At 33.1% G+C, this 23148-nt stretch overlaps 2 protein-coding genes across 3 annotated transcripts in view; one reads left to right on the top strand and one right to left on the bottom strand.

Annotated features, from left to right (window-relative positions):
- LOC125048759 (Down syndrome cell adhesion molecule-like protein 1 homolog) overlaps positions 1-270 on the bottom strand; it is a 42996-nt gene extending 42726 nt beyond the window's left edge. Inside the window, exon 1 of the mRNA XM_047647621.1 lies at positions 55-270. Coding sequence (XP_047503577.1) covers positions 55-103 — 49 coding nt within the window. The 5' untranslated portion in view covers positions 104-270. The remainder of the gene's footprint in view (positions 1-54) is intronic.
- Positions 271-659: 389 nt separating this feature from the next.
- LOC125048998 (kinase suppressor of Ras 2) lies at positions 660-22336 on the top strand. Of its 2 annotated transcripts, none has more exons than XM_047647995.1 (18): positions 660-988; positions 4087-4224; positions 5228-5366; positions 5985-6119; positions 7079-7208; positions 8056-8161; positions 8967-9181; positions 9729-9811; positions 12482-12579; positions 13316-13454; positions 14068-14172; positions 14648-14763; positions 17324-17500; positions 18170-18355; positions 18676-18809; positions 19402-19533; positions 20181-20310; positions 20583-22336. In XM_047647995.1, the coding sequence occupies exons 1-18, from the start codon at positions 830-832 to the stop codon at positions 20733-20735; spliced, it is 2475 nt and encodes an 824-aa protein (XP_047503951.1). In that variant the 5' UTR covers positions 660-829; the 3' UTR covers positions 20736-22336. The 2 variants fall into 2 exon arrangements, with proteins under 2 accessions (XP_047503951.1, XP_047503948.1); XM_047647992.1 differs by having other exon boundaries at positions 9729-9835.
- Positions 22337-23148: the final 812 nt, after the last annotated feature.

The raw sequence follows: 23148 nt of genomic DNA, 5'->3' as shown, positions 1-23148 counted from the left end.
CATTAACAACAAAGGCCAAATAGTATTACAATCATTTAATTTAAATAAATTTACCTTCTATTCCAAGGCAGATCACAGGCACCAATAAATGTTCTAGCAACATCCTACTATTTCTACATTTAAACTCTAGGAAAAATTCACTAACTCTACCTAAATGTAAAGTAAAAAGAATTTTTCAAACTAGTTTATTTACATTAGACCGTTTTTTTTGATGACGGCAGGCGAAATAATAGGAAATCAATTTCACAACATACGTCTTCACTCCATCGATAAATTTCATTGACTAAAAGTTAAAACACAGATTAGGATAACTTAAAATTTAGAATGTCAGCTGTCTTTAGGAGTAAAGCGTGAAGTTGACATTTACAGTAACCGTATTAAGTATTTATTAAAAGACATTGCCGTCAGAAAAAATATTACTATGATTTATTATAGTTTCAGTTATTTATTTATAAATTTCATAATAGGAAGCTAGTGTAAAAAATAAAATACAGAAGTCTTTACATGAATTGTGGGTAGAACATAAAAGTACGTATTAAATTGGTTTTTAGGAAGTAAAAAATTTAACGGAATAGCCCCTAAATTGGTAAAATCACAGCTCGAAATAGCAACATTACAAATCTGTCAAAAATATTGTCTCTAATATTCCGACAGCGGACCGTTCATTGTCATAGAGAAGAATATAGATTTTGTTCGGACATGGCCGCGGTTTCGGCGATACAACACTTGCAATGTTTTGTATATTCATATTCATTTTTTATAATGAATAAGGTATTTTATACTAACAAGTAGTGTTTAGTTATTTGTGTATAGTGCTGTGATATTTGTAATGGATGCAGAGAACGGATATGAATTTAAAAGTGATGCAATTCAGATGATTGAGACCATTCAGTCAATGATAGACGTTTCGGCTGATAGACTGGAAGGATTGAGGACACAATGCTCGACCAGCGCAGAACTGACGCAGCAGGAGATCCGGACTCTGGAGGTATGACACTGTCAGTGCGTTAAGTGATTAAAAACATTTACTGTCCTTGAAACATCGCTAGGTCTATTCAAGGCCCTGGCGGTTGGCTCAAGGATTGTTTCAATGCCGCTAGTAGAAAGTGTAAGCGTGCGCATTCCCAGTCGCCTTGAAATTATCTATTCTATTTCGACTTGACTTTGAAGCCCTACTACATTCTGCCATACAAAAGTTGAAAAATGTCCAAAAAATATGCCACTAATTGCCAATCAAACATATTGTTTTTGTTATTACTTCTATTATAGATAGACAAGGGAATTTATTTTTTATATTTGTTTTTATTATGTTTAAAACATTTCTGGATTAATCTATAATTCTATAGGAAAGATAGAAATAAAACAATACACATTAGCAATTCAATATATTTGTCTCACTTTTAAGGCCACAATAGCTTCTAAGCCTTAAATGGTATGTTATAAGTATCAATGACAAATACTTTTACATAAATTTAAAAAGTAGAATGACTAATTCATTCATTGTTTAATTTAAATATGTAATCCACTTTTTTATCATTACTTTTTATGTGACTTTAACACATTTCATTAATACATTCAGTTAATTAGATGTAATACCATGGATATTGACTTTTTATAAAATATATGTAGCTGTTTCCTGTTAATAGAATTAATTTTTATAGCCTTATATTTGTTTACTGTGTATATTTTAATATTATATGATTTCTAATTTAGTAGAAGTAACTGATTTAATGTCTAAATAAAGTTTAATTTGTACAAACAAAATCTGAAGCTAGCTAAGGAATGTTCTTAGAAGATATAAGTGGAATGAAAAATATTGATATACATATATGACATAAATTATATACTTTTATGGACCTTGTTTTTCCTGTAAGTATCTCATTAAATTAGTTCACAAAGAAATCTTAAGCTTTCTCAGCCTAGCAATAGGCTGCAGGTAACTTTTTACTGAAATTTATATGTATACCTTTTATTACTTAAAACATATAGTAATTTTTGGCCTGTTCTATCTGTAAAGAATGGGAAAAGATAATTAATATTTTAAATGGACTTTACCTAAGTTAAATGCCAATTGATAACATTATTTACATAACTCCAAGTTTCAAGTGCTACACTAAGTAAATAAAATCAATGAAATGATCAAAATTGTGTGATAAACAAATAGTATATAAGGGGATACATTAAAGATAATTATTACTACATCTAATAGAGAGCCAAGCTTTTAAAGGCTAAGTAACTGTTAACTCTTCAAATATTCATTTAATAGTTTGGTAATTAGTTGTATTATTGACAATATTATATCAAGATTAATAATAAGTTTTATGCATTACTTAGATCTTTCTATTATTTATTAAAATCTTTTATTTTGAATCTAATTAATGATAGTGTTATAGTTTGTCACATTAATATAATATATGTTATTTCAATGTGCCTCTTGGTATAGACCGTTTCTAGCATCGTTCATTGAGCTCTTGCCACATGCTACCCTTCTTCAGTGATGCCTTGCTGTATGTGTTGCGCTTTCAATCTTTGATGTACTCATATTAATAAAAAGCAGTTAAATAATCTTCATAATAATAGGTTTAAAAGTGTAGAAGCCTATTATTTCAAGTCAATGCACTAGGTCAGTTGTTAAGTAGGCAATGTAGAACAACTCATACTATGTGAAAAGCAGTATAATTAGATTATCGTCACACATACATAGTCATAGCTCTAATTTACACAAACAACTAATTATACTTCCACCTACAGTGTTTTGAAAAGATTTCTTTGCGTATGAGATTAATCCAATATAATTAGATTTATTAGACATACTAAGTAAATTAATTATGAAATAAATAACCCATTTCATACCATAGACATAATAACAAATATATATGTATTAAGTTATGGAAATTAGACGAATGCCTTTAAATGATATCCTAGCTTGACACTAGCTAATAATTCTGCATACTTATTGCAACCTGATTTATTTACCGATTCAAATATTTGTTTTATGACAAGTGTTTACAAATACGTGTATTTTAATAGCTGTAATAAAACAATCAGTAATGATTCAATAAACACGTCTGGGCTAATTCTGCGACTACGCTAATGATGCATGCTCACTTTCACTAGAATGCATTTTCACATTTTAAAAGTTTCGTTTCCTTTATTATTTTAAACGGGTGTTTTCATGCTCGTTTTATTTTCGGATACTAAAAAGTATAGAAAAAATTCAAGAACTTTTTCGATTCATGTAAAACTAACATTGAGAACTATATCGATTTTCAATACAAAAATGTAATGCTTCTGAAAATTGTCAGTGAGCTAACTATGAGGATATCATATTTCAAATTTAAAAAATCCCGGTAAAATCCTTATTTCTCACGTGGTCGACTTTAGAGTCGAACCATTTACCTGTATGAAGGATGACATATTTGACATGCGCTCAAGATGAGATTGTGGCTTGAGATACGAATTGAAATATCCATTAACCTAAGACGTGTCGGTTTACGATATTTTATCTTTATTACGTATACGCAATACGCATGGCAGAAAAAACCATGCTCGCAGCATGGTTCTGGATGAATGCTAGGTAAAAATCGCATAAGTCTTGCATACGAAACCTTCTATCCTTACTATATAATATATATGTGTACATACACATACCGTAAAACCCCTATTAACTCAAAATTTCAGCCGGTCTTCGCCCCGCTTCCACGGGTCATTTTCTTATGCGAACTTTGGAATGGACTGTAGGGGTTTTTCATGGGACTTCCAACCGTTTAAAGAGCATATTCCTCCCACATAGGCCGGCAACGCGCCCACTAACAAGAGCATCTATGAGCTGCAACGACTGCCCCTGTTGGGCGTCCGTTTGCCCCCCCCCCCCCCCATGCAATAAAAACATACATAGGTGTAATATACGGAAAATAAGTTAAGATATTTTTAATGTAAGATTCAGAAACTTATCGCTATATCTGACTCTTGTATGTCAGAAATCCATTGGATTTTGACATTTGATAGTTCGCTCTTCTCGTTTTTGAATGTATTTTTTTTTTTCTAAATTAGACGGACAGTAATGTAATGGATTAATTTTTTCAGGGTAAACTAGTGAAGCACTTTTCCCGACAATTGGTGATAAAAGCTAATTTCGGTGAAGAGTTGCAGGGGGAACTTCGTGATGTGCCCAGTTTGAGGCAGTGGCTTCGAGTTGTAGGCTTAAGCGTGGATGCTATTGAGGTAATCATTTTTCTATCACATCCATAATTGGAAGACGCCTTATTTGCATACCTAAGGATAGTCTAGTTCCAATTACATAATTTGCGATATATGTTTTAAAATAAGTGTTGTTTGATGATTTTAGAATAGTACCGAGAGTTTTTTACGCCGGCTTTTTCTCTCGGACTACACCCTCTGTATTCTTTGCCGATGAGTAGGGATGCCTGCAGTTTAAAATTTAATGACGTGAAATAAGTGATACCTGTATCTAATGTTCCATAATAAACTTTTATTTTATTTTAGTGGTATATTGCGTGGTGCTTTTAATATTAAATCTCCTCTTGCATATGTAAACTGCTCGGAATCCTTTAAATTTATATTTTATATGATTTGGTTTATGCAAAAATAAATAAAGATTATAAATCGTGATGAAAAATGCTGACATGAAAATTGACAAAAAAGCAATATTGTACAAACTGAGTCACGTACTTCCGTAGTATTTGTATGCAGTGCGTTTTAATGCGGTTAATATGATTTAAATAAATTGCTATACGTAAAGTATTAAAAATTTACTTAATTTCAGATAATGAATGATGTTAAAAAATTGGTTTTAAAAATGTATTTTTAAATATTTTGCGATATAAAATTATTAATAGTTCAAGAATCTTAATTAGAGAGTTTTGCCTTATTATAAAACGTACACTAAAGATAGTACAATTTTTGTTACCATGGTTACAATTTTTATATAGAATAAAATTCCTGAGGCCGAAACAGTTATTAAAATTTATTTTATGTTTTCTTACAAACGCGATTAGTCGATCCCGGTTTCTTTGTAAAATGCAAGTCGTTATTGTTATAAATAACTCATTTTCTCACACTCGTTTTTTTTAAATATTTATAACCCAATAATTCTTTAATGTGTTAGACTTGTTCTTGTTAGAGAGATTAAGAAGAAGTGATGCTTAAGGGAAGAAAGGAAACAACTTCCCCTCGTACGGATAGTAATAATAAAAAAAAATTACAGGCCGTATGTTCGCGCGTATCATCGCTTGAAGCCCTACGCGATAGGTCAGAACATGAATTGCGGGCGATTTTGTGCGGTGCTAGAGATGAGGAAGTTCGCCGTTTGGGGCGGGCGATGCAAAGGCTGCGAAGCTATACAGGTTTGTTAATATATGTAGTTTTAAATATGAATAAAAAAATATTTCAATTAAAAAAAAAAGTAAATAAATACATATATAGTTGAAGACTACGATTTCGCCTAAACATTATTTGATTTGATTTTTGATATTACTTAAAATAATTATAATAACGTAAAAATTTATAAATTTATTCTACAGGCATTATTTTTCTGTTTACACTTAAATAGACAAGGCATATTGCCTGTTTACTTTGGAAGACTTACTTCTAAAAAAAAAAGAAAAGTCTATTAGCCGTGATAAGCATCACGATTTCAGGGTTGTCGCACGCTTAAACCACTAGGCCCACTAGTGTTATATGTTGTTTATTTGTTCAGTGATAACAATATTACATTATTTATCCATATAGGTAACATAATATGAATAATGTAATAGGTGAAAGGATATTGCCAGTTCTCGGATCAAAGGCGTAGAACGGAGAACAATTGCCAATAAACTCTCCGTCACTCTTAAATGGCCAAGTACTTTGTTCACCAAATAACTATAAAGAGCTACAATCACACGGCACACTACTTGTCGACAAGGAACTAAATACTTAACTATTAACTGTATTTTTTTTAAATTATACATAATTGATTTCAGAGGCCTTAGCACGTGGAGATGGTGGTGTAGACTTACCCTTATACTGGGACAGTTGGGAACAGAGACATGGAAGAGGGTCGCCACGAGCAAGGGAAGACCGAAATCACAAGAAGAACGCTAAAATACAAGGGAATGGTAAGGGAAACACTAATTCGTTATTCCCTAGCTCATACTACTCTTTTGTCTCTTTCTGTCAAATTGTGATGAAAAGGATAGGTGATATTGTAGTTACTGCAATTATCTTCCTAATTGGCGTGGCGCATGTTAATTGATTCGTAATTTTATTGCCAATTTACGTAGAAGTCAATTTGTTGATGGAGGTAACTTTATGAATTAATCAAGAAATAATGTTTTTAACGTGTAACTTTTATATTTATAACGAATAGATTAAAAAACTTCTGCTTTCAAACATAACAACATTCAACCATGATTAGTAACATAGACTATATATATTTCCAAAACGTTTAAAGAACTATCCAACCGCGCGAAGCCGGGGCGAAGTGTAAAAGACCTTGTAGCCAGGATTTTGGACAAGATAGGTTTTCCTTACAGTTAATGATAATTTATCGTCGCAGTAGAATGATAACCTCGTATGTCCAGACAACCAAACATTACAGGAAACGAAAATGTTTCATTTCGTTAATGTTCGTTAAAATATTATTAGGTGTTTTTGTCCATAGTTTCGGATTCTAAAAAGGACTTATTTATTAATAACATAAAATGAGTCCTTACTTTTGACTCAAATCAAAATACGTTTATTCAGTTTAGATGCGACTTAGGGCATGGTTATGAATGTCAAAAACGTTTACAAAATAGCGAAAGAGCAAAACTACGCCATCCGTTCGCAAAAACTACCAGGAGGCCTTGTTCTGAGAAGAACATGCAAGAAACTCAGCAAGTTTTACCCTCCCTCTACATTACAATTATTCAAAGGACGTCATTAAAGTTACTTAAGTAAAAATATATTTATATATATCGCGATTATACTTATGATTATACCAGTTAATTGACATAAGAATCTAGGAATAAAAACTAAATGGTTTTTTGACATACGAGGTTATCATTCTACAGTGGCGATATTCGTTTTGTCTTAGGTGGTAAATCACCAACAACCCCAGTGGGCAAGCGCAAGCAGAACTCTCATCTACCGGCACCTGATGCACTGACAAAATCGCGATCACACGAATCGCAACTCTCTGTTAAACCTGATGCCTCAGACCACAGGTAACATATGTCATACTTTGAAATGTCATAATGTAAGCACTCCATTATAAAGGAATGTCACGTGACTTCACGCTAAGTTTCGTTTTTAAATATCACCTTAAGGCCTTTTCTAAGCACGAATTGCTGTGTCAGTGTCTCGGGGTGGACTGCGGGGCGCAGTGGAGAAGAGCTGGAGCACTGAGGCGCGCCGGCCCGTAATAACAATTAGTTATGTAAAGCATTAAATTAACGTAATTTTATCATAAAATATATCATGTAATTTTCAAAATCATGTTCTATATACATTTTCGTCATAAAATGAATTCAAAGTGTCAAAAATTATGTTTGGATTTTTTTAATGAATCGAAGTTATTTAAGTCGTGTATCGATGTTTCAAAATGGATACAAAAACTACTCAACTCCACCATATTTTTTTTCCATTCGCCCTACTTCAAGAAACGATGACGAAAAATAGGTTCTTAAGTGCTAAAGTTTCTCGTATATTAAATCTAGGGCCGCTAGTTAAACGGCACTGTTTAGTTAAGAGGCTGTTGATTGAACGGCTAATTGAGCTAGTTAGCTGCGATATATATGTCAGAGATTATGTTATAAAAGAACACGATGACATTTGTTTTATTAGAATGGCAACACCACGCAATATCATAGACATCTTACAGATTGTAAAATGTCAATGTCAATTTGTCAGTGGTGTGTAGAATCCATTGTTGAGTACTTAGTAGAGTTGGTCTCTGATCGGCGCCTGCGCCGGACGTGCGCACTGACTGTGTTTAAATATTAAGTAATAATATCGCGTTGAATCTGCAACGTATATTTATTCAAGGTAGTAAAATATTCTTTTAATTTCCAGCGACAACAGTCAGTCATCAGCAGTTGGCAACACCGAAGGCTCTCCCCCGGCCTCACCGAGGGAACCAGAAATCGAATACACGCAGAGAAATAATAACACGCACCATGTAAGTGATGACAAAGATTAATAAAAAATATATAATTTTAATACCAAAATTAAACAGACACAGACACAAGCTCACTGTGTTCTTTTATTATATCTCAAACTAAAACTCAAAATAACTTTATTCATATAGGTAACCGAGTACACTTATGAACGTCAACAGAAAAGATGTTAAATTGATTCTTTATTTATATTTACTACCAGTTTGCAAGTCAAAAGCGTAGCCAAGTTTTGAGTCATACAAATTATTTGAACTGGAGAAAATCAATCCCAAGGATTAGGATAATTTTAATATTCAACAAATTTATAAAAAGCAAATTTATACATTAATTTACGTTTAACGAAAGTTTTTAATTTATTCAGTGATAATTCTCTAATTTCTATTAAAAAGAACATAGATAAGTTATTAACGATTAAAATTTTAAGTATACGAGCTGGTCTCTTTTCATCACAGCGTAAATTCAAACTGACAGAAAAAGACAAAACAGTAAGTTTGAGTTAAATTATTGGGATTACCGGTCGGATCGGTTTTAAAAAAAAAAATTTAGTCTTAAATTTTGAAATACGCAATTATGTCAAAGCACAACTTCTAAAAGTCTGAATCTTTCCTCTTCAATGATAGTATTATATATAATACAATCTTTTTTACTACGGTTTTGTTTTTTTTTACTCAGAAACATTTGTATTAATTTTGTCACGTGACTTTTCAACAGAAATATCTACTTAAGACTTTTGTCTATAGTTGCTAGTTATGGCAACACTGACAATTAGTTTTGGGCTATTCTTAAACCTTCCAATTCTTATTCCAGGGAAGTCCGAATGTGGGAATGGGCGGTCCCCGCTCACCCCGCGTGGGTAACACAGCCCCCATGGGCCCTGTCAGCGTGGGCGGCTGCATGGCCCACGATATAGCCCACCGCTTCACTAAGACTTTCAATATGATAGCGACATGCGATTTCTGCGATAAGCAGATGCTCTTCGGATCCGGTCTCAAGTGCAAGGAGTGCAAGTTTAAGTGTCATAGGTTTGTGGACTCCTTTTTTTTTAATTACCAAGGGTATTGTTGGCCTAGTGTTTCTTAAAAATAGTTTAATTTTTTAATATAGGTCTCCAAGAATTTTTGGACAATTTTTTTATATACGAGGTGGAAATGCCTTTGCGCATCCCCTGTGTAGCAGGAGGTTGGCTTTTTTTTAATAGAATACCGCCGCCTATGAACACTTTATGCCAAGGGCTCGCGAGTGCGTTGCCGGCCTTTATAGAATTGGTACTTCTGGAAATACTCTAAGTCGTAAGTTTGGAAATACTTCTGTGGGCAGCTGGTTCCACATGGTCATAGTGCGGCAAAAAGTGTCTTGAAAAACGATTAGTTGTGGAACGACGGATGTCCAGGTGATAAGGGTGGAATTTGTGCCTCGACGTCCGATGATGAAACTCAGCTGTAGGACTCGACCCAGACCAGAATCTTCTCTCTAAAACCTCCAACAAGACAGCGTTAGAGAGACTCCAGACTGTCTTAGAAGATCTGTTTAATATTTCGAAATTCCGTTTATTTAACCGAAATTTTGCAGAGACTGTGAGAGCAAGGTGCCGCCATCTTGCGGGCTGCCGCAGGCTTTTGTGAACGCTTTCAAGGAGAAGTTTCACAAAGACGGTAAGAAGTACAGGTTATTTAAAGGTAAATACTTTGACATCTTAATATCGGTGGTGTTGTACCTTACAGATAATGTCATCCGCAAATAAACTATTAATTATCTATTAGCCTATGTTATTAAAAAAATAATCAGTGGCGGTACAACCTTTTTAGGTCTCGGCTTCAGATTTCTGTAGCTGTTTCATAATCATTTGTCAATCTAATAGGCAAGTAAGTGCCTGACACACTCCGACTTTTTGGGTCTAAGGCAAGCCAGCCACACGATGTTTTCCTTCAACGTTAGAGCGAATGTTAAATGCGGCCTATATTATTAGTAAAGTTTAGTCTGCTTTACGCTAATACATATATGTTATTAAAATTGTCTTAAATGTAAAAAATTGTTTTGGCAGTAATAAAAATAACAGGAAATGGAACCCAGGACTTCAGGTTATATGTTATATATGTGTTGTTTGGAATACAGATTTCAGTAGATAAACATCATGTGACAATTAAAATATTGTTAGTTAATAAATAGCCCTTTGTGGATGGCATTAACTGTATTTGGTTAGAGCTGGATATTTTTTGATGTCTTGATGTCCAAATACATAAACTCATTGGTTAAATACATTAACTCGAAATTTGTTTGTTGCATGTTGGGTACCAAAAATGTTTTTACTACACTATTATCATTGGTGTGGTGTCAAATTCAATTCAAAAAGTAACGAGCGATTCCTTACCGCTAAAGGAGCGTTCAAGTATTACGTAACGAATTTTTCCTTTTGTAAAACGTTACGATGCGGGGCGGGGATTATTACGCGTTATTTTTAATATTATTTTCGACTTTCCAGTACTTTACACCACATAATGGTAACTTTTAAGTATAAAGAGTCACTAGGTAGTCACGAAACGTTTTACTATTGGGTACTGAAAAACGTTACGGCGCGTTACATGGGGGGGATCCAAAATTGTATTGGATTTTAACATTCGGAAGTTTTAGTTCGTTTTTATCCTAAAAGCCACCAAGATAAACTACTTTCAACGTTACGACGTAGTCCCAAAATTTTCGTTTGTGAAGAGAGTTGTTTTACTTTTTGTCTTCCACGATTTACGATATAAAATGTGTCTTCATCTAATCAAAGCCAAAAGGCTGATTGCAGATGGGTGAAAAAAAAACTTACAAATAAACTTTGATCTCATCAATTTCATTTTACAATTATACGTTTTGCGGTGTACGCTCCAAGGAGTTTTCGGTCCTAAATTGTAATTGTATTTAAAATATTATAAAAAATTTGATTAAAATTCTTGAAACTTCATCTGCTTTGGTGATTGTCGACGTTTCAGAACTATCGCGTTTATTTGGAGAATTAAAGTAATTTTTCTGAACATTAAAGATTCGAGATCTCTTACTAATACTACCTACCCACTAACCTAAACACCAGAAAAATTGTACCCGAAATTCCGCGTCACCTATAATGCAGCTCCAAGTTTCCCACTGGGCTAAATCTGGTTTTAAAATTCCCACACACGTAGAGTTTCTACGCTTCGATATAAATTGACTCCTAAATTTGATTGACTGTGTATTTGGACAATTTAACCCCATAACGCATGGCTAAGAAAATATTTCATTGGGCTATTTCTTATGCATGTGTGGAAGATGTTTTTGTTTATCATTTGGAAATTATGGATATGCCTAGTGTTTCCTAACGTGGTGCCCACGCCCCACAGGGGACAATCGAAATAAGCTGGACACTACGTGGAAATTTGAGACTGAAGCTATTCAAATTGGAACCCAATATAAAATCTCTGTGCAGAAATCATCGATATTTCAATAAATTTATGAAGAAAAATCTTTATTAAAAGTTTTAAAATAAAAAAAATTATTTCTTTAACAATTTACTAGTGGTTTCTTCCTAAAACCTATCATTTAAATTTCTTGAGTTAACAATTAAATGTCTTAATATATAATATAAATTATGTATGTTACATTGCATAAGAATTGCATGCAGGCTATGATGGGGCATGGCAGAAAAATGGTTGGGAAACACTGGCCTAGTGTATTCATTTGCTGTCCCTTATTGTCGTATTTCAGTCTCAAATTATGCGTTTATTAGGTTAGCGTAAAATATTCAATTTCTTGATGTCCTAGACAAAAATAATCCACTTTACTCAAAGTTTCCATATAAACGTGATTACTATTTTACGTATTATTGTTAAGAGTACAATGTCCGTATAAGATATTTAATTAATTATAGTCGACGCATTTTAAACTGAGTCGTCGGGCAATAAATATCACTGACAGTAGGAATGTGGAATGCAACCCGTTACGATACGTAGCTACCTGCGCACGCACTCTGACTTCTGATTGGTCGTTACGAGTAAGGGTTGTTTTTCTATAAATACATATACGTTTTTTTGCTGTCACTCATTACATTACTTAAGCTTCGTTACGCAATGGGGAATAGAGAATTTAATTTCTAACGCGTATACATAATGCGTCGACTATTACTAGATAATCCGTTATAATAAAACTTTCAATGTATTAAATACCTTTTTTAGTTAGTGTCGTCTTTTCTACAAACGTAGAATAAATTTCCTACACCAAAGAAGTATAACTTCTAACGCGTGTACATAAGTACACACACATTTTTTTTATTAAATGTATTTCAAATTAAAGCATTTTTATTTCGCCAGGTGGTTACTACATTCCGTCTCCGAGTGCGGGTCGTGGCGTTGTGACGTCAGTGACGCCCACAAGACGAGTGCGACCGCCTGCCCAGCATCATCACTCGGTAATATCACATAATCGTAAATCGTAATGTTTTATGGTAATTGGTAATGGGTCAATATTTTCGCTCAGAATTTTCGTGAATATAGCTACATCTTAATTTTATAATTTGGATATTGCCTTCCTTTAAAGTTGTGTTTTGGAATATATATATATATATATATATATATACTTAGTACCTACGTTTCAAGGATTTTTATATATGCAACATAATTGTATTGTTGCTATAAATTTAAAAATCTTCAAACGAAATATATTTTTTATTCAATTACAGATCCGACATTTCTAACTTCAATGGTTGCGATAAGTGTTTTTGTTATTATCTAAACAGAGGCATATATTTTAAATCAATATTTGTTTCGTGGGGGATTTTTGGATGGTTAATAGGAACACTGTAGCAGTGTTGGCCTAGTGGCTTTAGAGTGCGAATCTCATCACTGAGGTCGTAGGTTCGATCCCCGGCTGTGCACCAATGGACTCTCTTTCTAAGTGCGCATTTAACATTCGCTCGAACAGTGAAGGAAAATATCGTAAGGAAACCGGCTTGCCTTAGACCTAAAAAGTTAACGGCGTGCTTCAGGCACAGAAGGCTGATCACCTACTCAAGCCTAGATTAACAAATTGTCATGAAACAGATACAGAAATTTGAGGCCCAGACCTAAAAAGGTTGTAGCGCCATTGATTTATTTTATAGGGACACTGAACCTACGATTAAATTTAACCTAAAATTTATTTCACAGGGCAACCCAGATTCTTCGTCGACAAATTCTTCATGCAACAGTTCCACCCCGTCCTCCCCCGCCCTTGCCCCTGCACCCCCCACCCCGCAGAGCCATCATCATTATCAGCTCAATGCGGGTCGGAGGTTTCACTTTCCCGGTAAGAATATGTTTTACTTAACGTCGACCGAATAATGTAATGATAACTTGTGAAGGAATATTTCATGATATTTTTTGTTATTTTATATACTTGCCCTATTTCGTTTCAAAGAAATACAATATGATAATTAGAAATGTTATAGGAACTATATCATTTTCATAACTGAATTTAATTCACATTTGATAAAAGTCTATATTGATTTATTCGCTTTAATTAATGTCTTAAGCAGGTCGCGTAAATTTGAAGCTAAACCAATCACGATGTCAAATGTGATCTGTTAAAGTGTTGTATGTTCTGTAGAGAAATTACCAAAATACTTGTATGGAAAATCATACATAAATTTTTGTAACTTAACACAGATAGAGCTCAAATCTCATCCTAAATTATATATTCTATGGTCTAATATAATAAAAATTAAAACAAAAAGATAAAATTGTAAAAATATTGCAGGACAAATCATTTGTTACTTTGTTTAACTCATGTTAGAGAATGATGATTTATTAGTTTGTGCTATACACAGTTTTTTATTACTATTTTTGGTTGCTCAATCGTGAAAAGTATCCTTATAATTTTCTCAATATGTATATAGGATAAAAATATCCCTTTGATACAGATGTTAAACCGGCGATATCAAGTCCAAACCACACGTCAGCAGTCCAGTCTCCCGCGAGGACCACGACCGATAGTAAACAGGACCTTACAGCTAGTATAAGAAGTGGTAAGTGGATTGAATACGTTTGAACTAAAAATGGTGGAAATGTGTAATTGTATTAACTCTTGTATACCAACTTCAATTAATATAAATTTAATAAAGTGTGTAGTACGTGAACGTAAAACGAAGTTGGATAAATAAAAATATTCTTTGTATCGGTATTTAAATTCATCTAATCTGTGCATTAAAAATGAAAATGTTCTTTATAGCTGACAGTTGACATTAACAAGTCAAGAATAATATAAGTTCAGCTCATGTCGTTTTCTGATGTCCACGTTAGTAAATATAAATACATTTTAAGATTTATATAACATATCTGAACAGTCTGCAAAAGTCAGTAAATTTTAATTTTTTGTTAAAAGTGTATATTAAAAAAGGTAATGGTTGACCTTTGCACCTATTTTGCGTACTCTATGACCTATCGGCACAGAGTACGCAAAATAGTTGTTAAGTTATTGAATGAAATTTTATAATTGTTTAGATGGTTCGGGCCGCGTGTCCCTCAGCGGTTCCGGATCGACTGACAGTAGTGGACCTGGGAGAGATAACTCCGTAGACCTTCCCTCACACGATGACAGATGGCCAAGACAGAATAGTGTAAGTCATGTTTCTTATAATATCTAATTCGGGGCCAAATTTAGATGTCTGGAGGCCTCGGAGCAACAAAGGAGTTTAGGCCCCCTGGCCTCAAATTATTATCCAAATAAAATGATAAAAAAAGGTTGTCGAGTTTTTTCAATTAATAATTTATTGTGAAACCAAGTAGATTCTTTTAGTATTTAACAAACATAAAAATATATCAAAAGAAAAGTCTATTGTGGAGAGCCATCTTTTGTAGAGGCCCCGGAGCTTTAGCCCCAGTTCCTCCTCCCATAAATCCGGCCCTGAACTAATTTAAAACTGTCGAGAAATGGAAATTCTGACATAGACCGAGAGATGAGTGACTTATTTATTTGTTCACAAAAATACTTACACTATCCCTACAGTACTAAGCCGAATAATGTCGGGAAAAAAATTACATAAGATACACAATATCGCTACTGAGAACTCACTCTGCGGAGATATAAAGATGTCGATAGTGTCGGAGACATTTTATATCGGAGATTTAACATTGCATAACTAATAATACATAATTAAGAAGCATTCGTTTTCAACAATTTAACCAAACTGAATTTAACTAGTTAATAACAATTTAACCAAACTGTTTTGTTTTAGTACCTACAAAAATCTAAATATTTACGTACTAAAGTGACCTAATACAAAAATATTTCAATATCACGAATTAACTTTAATTACTTTATTTTATTCTTTAGCTGTAATCACTGCCTACTAATTCCAGGTTTAGTAAACCTTTTTAATAAAATAAAATGTTATCTTAACTTGTGCGTTTTTTACTGTTTGTGATGAAAAGGGATGTAATTATCACTCTCACTTAATAAAATGGATACATGCACTAAAAAATAAAATGTAGATATAAACTCAGATGTTCAGACTCGTATTGAAATTGAAAAATGTGCCCCGCCAAAAAGTTTGCCATCTCTGACATGTCAAAAAATTTAGCTGTCAGAATTCTACGGAATTAAAATTCTGAGTATAAATAATAATTTGGTAATTATATCAAGATCATAGTCCAACACTGCAAAATAAGCTTTATTCGAAGCTCATTGTCATTTCCGATAACGAGGCAGATAACGCAGTGATTCATTTGTGCCCTGTGACAAATGTTTGTTATGTTTCTGACTTCGTTATTATTCGTATATCTTGTATAGTGTTTTGTTTAATGTAAAAGTTATTGTGTGTAATGGCTGCTATAATAGAGCGACGGAGGTTGTTCGAAGAAGTAGGTTTATATTCGCTTATCACTACTTTACGCGCTACTTTCAATACGTCTTACTTAGAAACAAAATTTTTACTAAAGATTCAAAACTTTATACATTCACTAACAACATCAACACCTTCTCAACATGTCCTATGCTGCAACGGAAAGTGTTCTTATTGTGCAACAATAGTTTTATTATAAATTGTGTTATGTAGATATTATTGTCAAGTACAGTTAACATGTCAAAAGGGCTAGTGCACTGTCTTTTTATCTTAATATGATTTTTATTATCCTCTTTATATAATTCTACTCCACGTGTGTATGTCAATGAACTTCTTAACGGCTGAACCGATTTGAATGATTTTTTTGTATGCGTTTGGGTGGCGCCCTAGATTCACAAATCAGCCCGGCAGATAGCGCTGCAGTTGGTAACTAGGTTCAAAAGCAGTGGCGTAGCGTGCCTTGTCGGGGCCCCGTATAAAAATTTTTTGGAGGCCCTTATATGGAGGTAAAGATTTTTCACAAAAGAAAAAAAATATTGTGAGAAGTAATATTTATTTATCACATAATTTACCCATTTTACAACAACATTTACATCGCGATATCGATGAAGGATTCCCGGGGATTCCCCGCTGAGTTGAAGATGAAGTAAGTAAAACGGGGAAGTCCATAACGATGTAGTGTTGCCAACTTTTGAACGCACGCTTAAGGCGGGAAAAAAAGGAATTGCTTTATAGAATTTTGTCATTTGTAAAATAAAATAAATTAGAAAGTTTTTATTCCTTTTCCTTACACACTTTGGGGGCCCCCGTGGCCCGGGGGCCCCGTATAATTGATACGGCAAATACGGCGGTAGCTACGCCCCTGTTCAAAAGTCAAAATTTAGTTTGAGTTTGAACACAATGTACACTTACGAACTAAATAACGAAATTTTTTTTTCGTTATTTACCTACAGCAAATAAATAGCTAGTATAAATATAAATCTTCTGTGCGTGTGTTCGTAATTAAACTCTTAAACGGCTGGATAGATTTTGATGAATTTTTTTGTGTATTCAAGTGAATCGAGAATGATTAACATTATTAGATTTGTTTTTTGTATGTACAGGACAATTTCTGTCGGCTCCGCTAGTATATTATAAAGTTCTTTTCTTTTTTTTAAATATTATATTAATATATGTTTACATTTTAATGTCTAGTTTCTATATTCGCAAGTGCTACGAGACCTATTCCATAGACTAGAACGCTCCATAGTTCACTTGCGGCTGATAATATGCGATCGAAGTTCCGATTTCAAATCTAAAGTTTATAATCGCTCGATTGAAGTATATTTGTTTATAGTTATCAATGAAAGAATGGGATATACCATACGACGAATTGAAACTATACGAAGTAATAGGGGCCGGGCGATTCGGTACTGTGTACCGAGGGAGTTGGCACGGCGCTGTAGCGGTCAAAGTCTTGCACGTGCACGCACTGAACGATCACTGTGCGCCGTTAGATACGTTTAAACATGAGGTAAGTTTTATTTTTGACAATGTGATTCAAAATATCTTATATTCCCCTTTTTTATATGTTTCATTTATTCATTGGTTGACAGGTTTTACTATTATTAATCGTTCATAACTAGGCGATCAATTCTTAAACATTAATGTGTTACTGTTGCGTATGCGTCTGTTTTGTTGATTATTTATGGCTTTTCGCAAATCCTCCTATGTTTTAACTGTATTTTGTTTTATAGAAAGAAAAACTAATGTATATGTGATTAAGACCTGATTGACATTGATTTTATTGATTGATTGACATTTTAAAATGTAAAATTAACGGAATTAATCTTGAATTGATTCCACAAGTATATCACGCTAGTTAGGTTTAGACTTCTTTAGAATCTCTCAAAATCATATTGGGTGATGTGGGAATATTACTTATGTATATAACTAACAGCTTACATAGAAATTATAATTCTAAGTGCATATATACTTATAGAGCTATCTATATAGCTAATAAGTTAATTATACTATAAATGTAGGTGTGACTATATATTTGGTTTTTAATAAGGTATATCATTTTTATAGGAGGCAATTATTGTAATTAATAAACAATGTGTTAATAGATTAGATTATTAAATAAAACTCAAGTTACAAATAGTTATTTATTCCCAAACCTATCAATAATTAATTTTTCCAGGTGGCAACATTCCGTAAAACGAGACACGAAAACCTAGTACTATTCATGGGTGCGTGTATGAAACCGCCACGGCTCGCAATAGTGACATCATTGTGCAAAGGGATGACGTTGTATACCCACATTCATTTAAGGAAAGATAAATTTACAGCAAACAAGAGTGTATTAGTTGCACAACAGATATCACAGGTTAGTTTTTACCTTTGAGTATTTAGAGGGTGGTCATTACTCCTATGTACACTTCTCGGCAGGATCTCGTATGACAAATTTATAATTGACTTTTGTGGGTATTTACAAATTTTGTATACATATGATCCAAATTAGTACTTATACTCGTACATTGTAAACACAACATTACTTTATTTTCTATAGCAGTGTTCCGCAAACTTTTTGTGTTCACTAAACTAACACTTTGGAGGTACACCACAAATAAAAAATCAGTTTTTAAGTAATATTAATCAACGAAACAATATTTATACCCTTTATGTACCGTGTTTATAAATTTGCAGGGTATGGGCTATTTGCACGCGAGAGGCATTATCCACAAAGACCTGAAGACGAAGAACATCTTTCTGGAGAACGGGAAAGTGGTCATCACGGATTTTGGGTTATTTAGTGTCACCAAATTGTGCTTTGGGAATAAGTAAGTTGTTTTTTATTTACTCTAAGTAAATGTGTGTGATAATAGGTGTTTTATGTTCTTTAAATTCATAATTTTAAGTCAAAATAACGTGTACCATCAAACTTATACGTTTACGCTAGATACCTACCTACATTGCTGTTGAAAACACAAACAATATATTTTTAAGTCAACTCTGTGCGCGCTCTTTTCACTCGATGTCTATATATAAATTAATCGTTAAACTGCAAGTCGATTATTATAACCATATATTGGGTACCAAGCAAAAACCGGAGGCGGTCTCAACATTTGGATGCACCGCACACTCCAACTTGATTAATAGTAACAATAATAATTTATGGTGCAAAAATGGTACAAACATATTATGGTAGTACAATCTAAACTTCGCATATTCTGCCACGCATAATTATGTGCAAATTTGTCTTACATAATTAAAACATATAATTTTAAAAGTATTTTACAACACTTCATCGTTTACAATGGGAATGCATAAATTTTTCATACAATTTCTACTTTTATATAAATCCAATTCTCGGTAAAATCAGTACTCGAAGCGCTGCTGTGTACAAAAATATAGCTTTTACTGTATTTGCAGTGCCCGTGGAGACAGCTTGGGTATTCCGTCAGGCTGGCTCTGTTACTTGGCACCGGAATTGGTTCGCGCGTTACGACCTCACGCCTCACTTCATCTACCTTTCTCCAAGCAGACGGACGTGTACGCGTTTGGGTATGTAAATTGTACATGTAAACATATTTTGTTAAATTTTTTTTGAAATCGTATTACTTGAAAGTACAGTTTTTGTACTGTCAAACTTGACAGTTGACACATGACAATTTAGACAATAAGGGCGGCTCATGTCAGTTATTCATGTTGGTAACTTAATGTATTAATTTATATTGCCAGTTATTAAATCAAGAGGGAGAACGGATGAAAAGAACTGGCGTTAAACTTTCCATCAGTGTTTTTAATCCCAAAAAACTTCTGGACTATGTTCAATATGTTTGAGTAAAATAGTATGGATTAATTAGGAATAATTTTCCAATATATAATGAACTCGCAGAGCATTAGGTCAACAGCCTAATGGCTTCAGCGTGCGACTCTAATCCCTGAGGTCGTAGGTTCGATCCCCGGCTGTGCACCAATGGACTTTCTTTCTATGTGCGCATTTAACATTCGCTCGAACGGTGAAGGAAAACATCGTGAGGAAACCGGCTTGCCAAAAAGTCGACCCACTTGCCTATTAGATTGACATATGATCATGAAACTGATTTATTATTTTATTTATAATCAACTAGCAGTAATATTATTTATAGGAATGACTTAATTTGAAACCGCTTTAAGAAACAACAAATATATTTTTTGTGCTTTTTCAGTACGGTCTGGTATGAATTGTTATGCGGGGAATACCCGTTTAAGGGTCAGCCTGCTGAAGCTATTATTTGGCAAGTGGGCAAAGGGGCGAAACAATCGCTTGCCAATATGCAGGCTTCTAGGGATATTAAGGTGAAATTTTTATATATATTTATTTTGTTATTAATTATTTTTGTTATGTTAATAATAGTACTAAATCTTAGTACTATTATATTTTAAGAGTATCCAACGAATATTAGTAATAAACACAGTTTTCAAGGTTCTATAAGGTGACCCATGAACTCCATCATTCTAGTTCTGCCTTTGTATGGTAATCTCCTTCGTTTCTGACATATTTTACATAATTGTAAGTATTAATAGCATACTAATTTTTCCGCTTTATAATTCTTGTTTTTTTTTTTCAGGATATCCTAATGCTCTGCTGGTCGTATAGAGAAAGCGAGCGACCGGATTTCCCTCACTTATTATCAACACTAGAAAAGCTTCCTCGAAAGCGTCTAGCTCGCTCTCCCTCACACCCGGTACATCTGTCTCGCTCGGCCGATTCCGTTTTCTGAGAAAGGCTGGCGGGCGCGCTTTGTGTAAGGCCCTAACCAAATTTATAACCTTCTTTATATGTGATATCGCCCTGGTCCTTCTACAATCCCTTATTCAGACTGATTTTAACTGAAGTAATCATCTCTTTCTGTCAAATTGTGATACGCTGTGATGAAAAGGGATAGTTTAATACTTAAGTAAAAATGATGCAATAATTAGACTGATCATTTTTTAATTGACAAAAGAGTCTTTATATTATTATTTTGACTATAACTCGAGAAAAGCACTGCTCTGTTGTGTCACTGTTCGTTTTGTTCAGGTTAGTTAACTTTGTCTGACCAAAATATTTTTTTATTCACTGGCAATCAAATCCAGACACAAAAACCAGTGGGGAAGCAATTATAGAAAAATATTTGTTATTCAAAGATGATAAGTTAAGTCCTTATTTGAATGGATTTTACCGACCCTTATCAAGAGATACTTTTGTGGTTCCTAAATAATTTTATGTTTAAGTATATCATTCTTGTGTTATGTTTTATGGGTAAGCCCTTGTCTAATTGTTACATCAAGTGGTTGAACCATAGATATACGGAATATTTTTATTTATTCTTTATGTCTATGGATTATACAGACTACTAGCCTTATTCACATACTTAACTTATTCTACGGTTATTTTTTAAGCCAAGCCTGAATTTTTTGAGTAATATATGCTATTTATAAACTCTACAATTATGTAGTATTTTGGAAACCAGGCTATAAGCTACTTGTGACAATTTAGCTCCACATCCTTAGACACACAAGAAAATTGCTTATTTTATTAATTCATAAAAATATGACCATTTATATTATGTATGAGAACAAGGCCAGTGCACATTAAACCACATTCAATTGGTAGAATTAGGACCATTTACTACATAGAAAAACCTATGTATTAAAATTATCGCATTATAAAAAAATTTGGTATATAATCAAAGTTTGTTGGGGATTCTAATAACACAAAGCGCGACGCAACTTGGACTTTTATGAATATATCTGTATATAGACGATTTTGGTAATGAATAACGATAATGTATATACTTTGGACTAATATCATATCTTTAGGTAAACGGGTATTCGCTACTTACATGAGTTGTATGTTCTGATCTCTACAAATTTATTTTTACTGTGAGTTAATTTTAACTGTAACTGTAAATAATATATAGAGATCTAATTAAGTATGCAAATTTCTCATTTTATTATTAAATCCGAATTACACTTATTTAACAGGAATAATCAACAATTTTCGCTTACACCTTGAATTGTGTCCCTTTAAAAGAATATTGATAATTGTAAATATAAGTTGTCATAAAGTATTTTGACTTGTTCAATAAATCTTTTGAATGTATTTTCTATGTAAATATGGTATGCATTATTGTAAAAATAATATAAGTATTATTTATTTTTCTACATTTTCGGTTAAGGGGACGTTCAAATATTACGTAATGCGTAAGGTGACCGTCAACAGTAATTATTAACTTTTTTACACATATTACTCACACATTGTCTATGCTTGGATGCGAAATGCATTTTCGAGGATTCCTACAAAAAATTAATACATACTATTATTTTGGAGAACTTTGCTTACTTTTGCTGGCAAAAAAAAAGGGAAGGGGGGGGGGGGGGGGGGGGGGGGTTTAAATTGTAGTAAATCTGCTCAGGTAATACTTGAATGGCCCCTAAGCACTATAAGAAAAGATATAACATTATAATTTAAAAAAAAAATACAGCAATTAAAGGGTCATATTCATTATGTAAATCAATATTAAATATAGTATCAAATATGTTCTATAATGAAATGACCCGCACATCACCTTAAAACCTTGTATAATTTAATAGAAGTATCATTAATTAGTCATACAACAAAATTATGTTATACAATTTTTCTTTCAGTTGTATTTAAAAAATCAGAAACTACCCACCATTTTTACATTTTCTATACTATTGACTTTGACATAATGACAAGTATATTTCAATTCAAGAGGCTTCATTATGACCGAATCAAATAGTTTTAATTGTATTCATAGTTCTAAGTCTTCACTATTTATTTTAATGTAAGTATCTCCCAAAATTGTATTAAAGTGTAAAAATACTAGTAATGTATAAATTAGCTCTTATTGTTATTTTATTTTAAATTATTATAAAATAAGAAATTGAATTCTGGTCACTCAGCTCCTATTATTATAAATTGTTGTATATTGATAACAGAGTGACGGCCACATAATTTGTATATAGTGCAAGTGGCAAGGCTTGTTATATATATTTTACATATTCCATTTGATTATTGACATGGTTACTTACCAGTTCTTAAATATTATGTACCACCTACTTATTTTTGTCAAGTGTTATATTTGGCAAAGCTTTTTTTCAAACAATTACAATTGTTTTTACTAAATA

The sequence above is a fragment of the Pieris napi genome, chromosome 4, assembly GCF_905475465.1.
Source record: "Pieris napi chromosome 4, ilPieNapi1.2, whole genome shotgun sequence".
In the NCBI taxonomy this organism is placed as follows: Eukaryota; Metazoa; Arthropoda; class Insecta; order Lepidoptera; family Pieridae; genus Pieris; species Pieris napi.
This window is presented reverse-complemented; position numbering and strand designations above follow the sequence as displayed.

Coding starts and splice junctions, on each gene's coding strand:
- LOC125048998 (XM_047647992.1), top strand. CDS start 830: ATGGATGCAGAGAACGGATATGAATTTAAAAGTGATGCAATTCAGATG. Junction 5,367..5,984: donor AAGGCTGCGAAGCTATACAG/GTTTGTTAATAT, acceptor AATTGATTTCAG/AGGCCTTAGCACGTGGAGAT. Junction 6,120..7,078: donor CGCTAAAATACAAGGGAATG/GTAAGGGAAACA, acceptor GTTTTGTCTTAG/GTGGTAAATCACCAACAACC.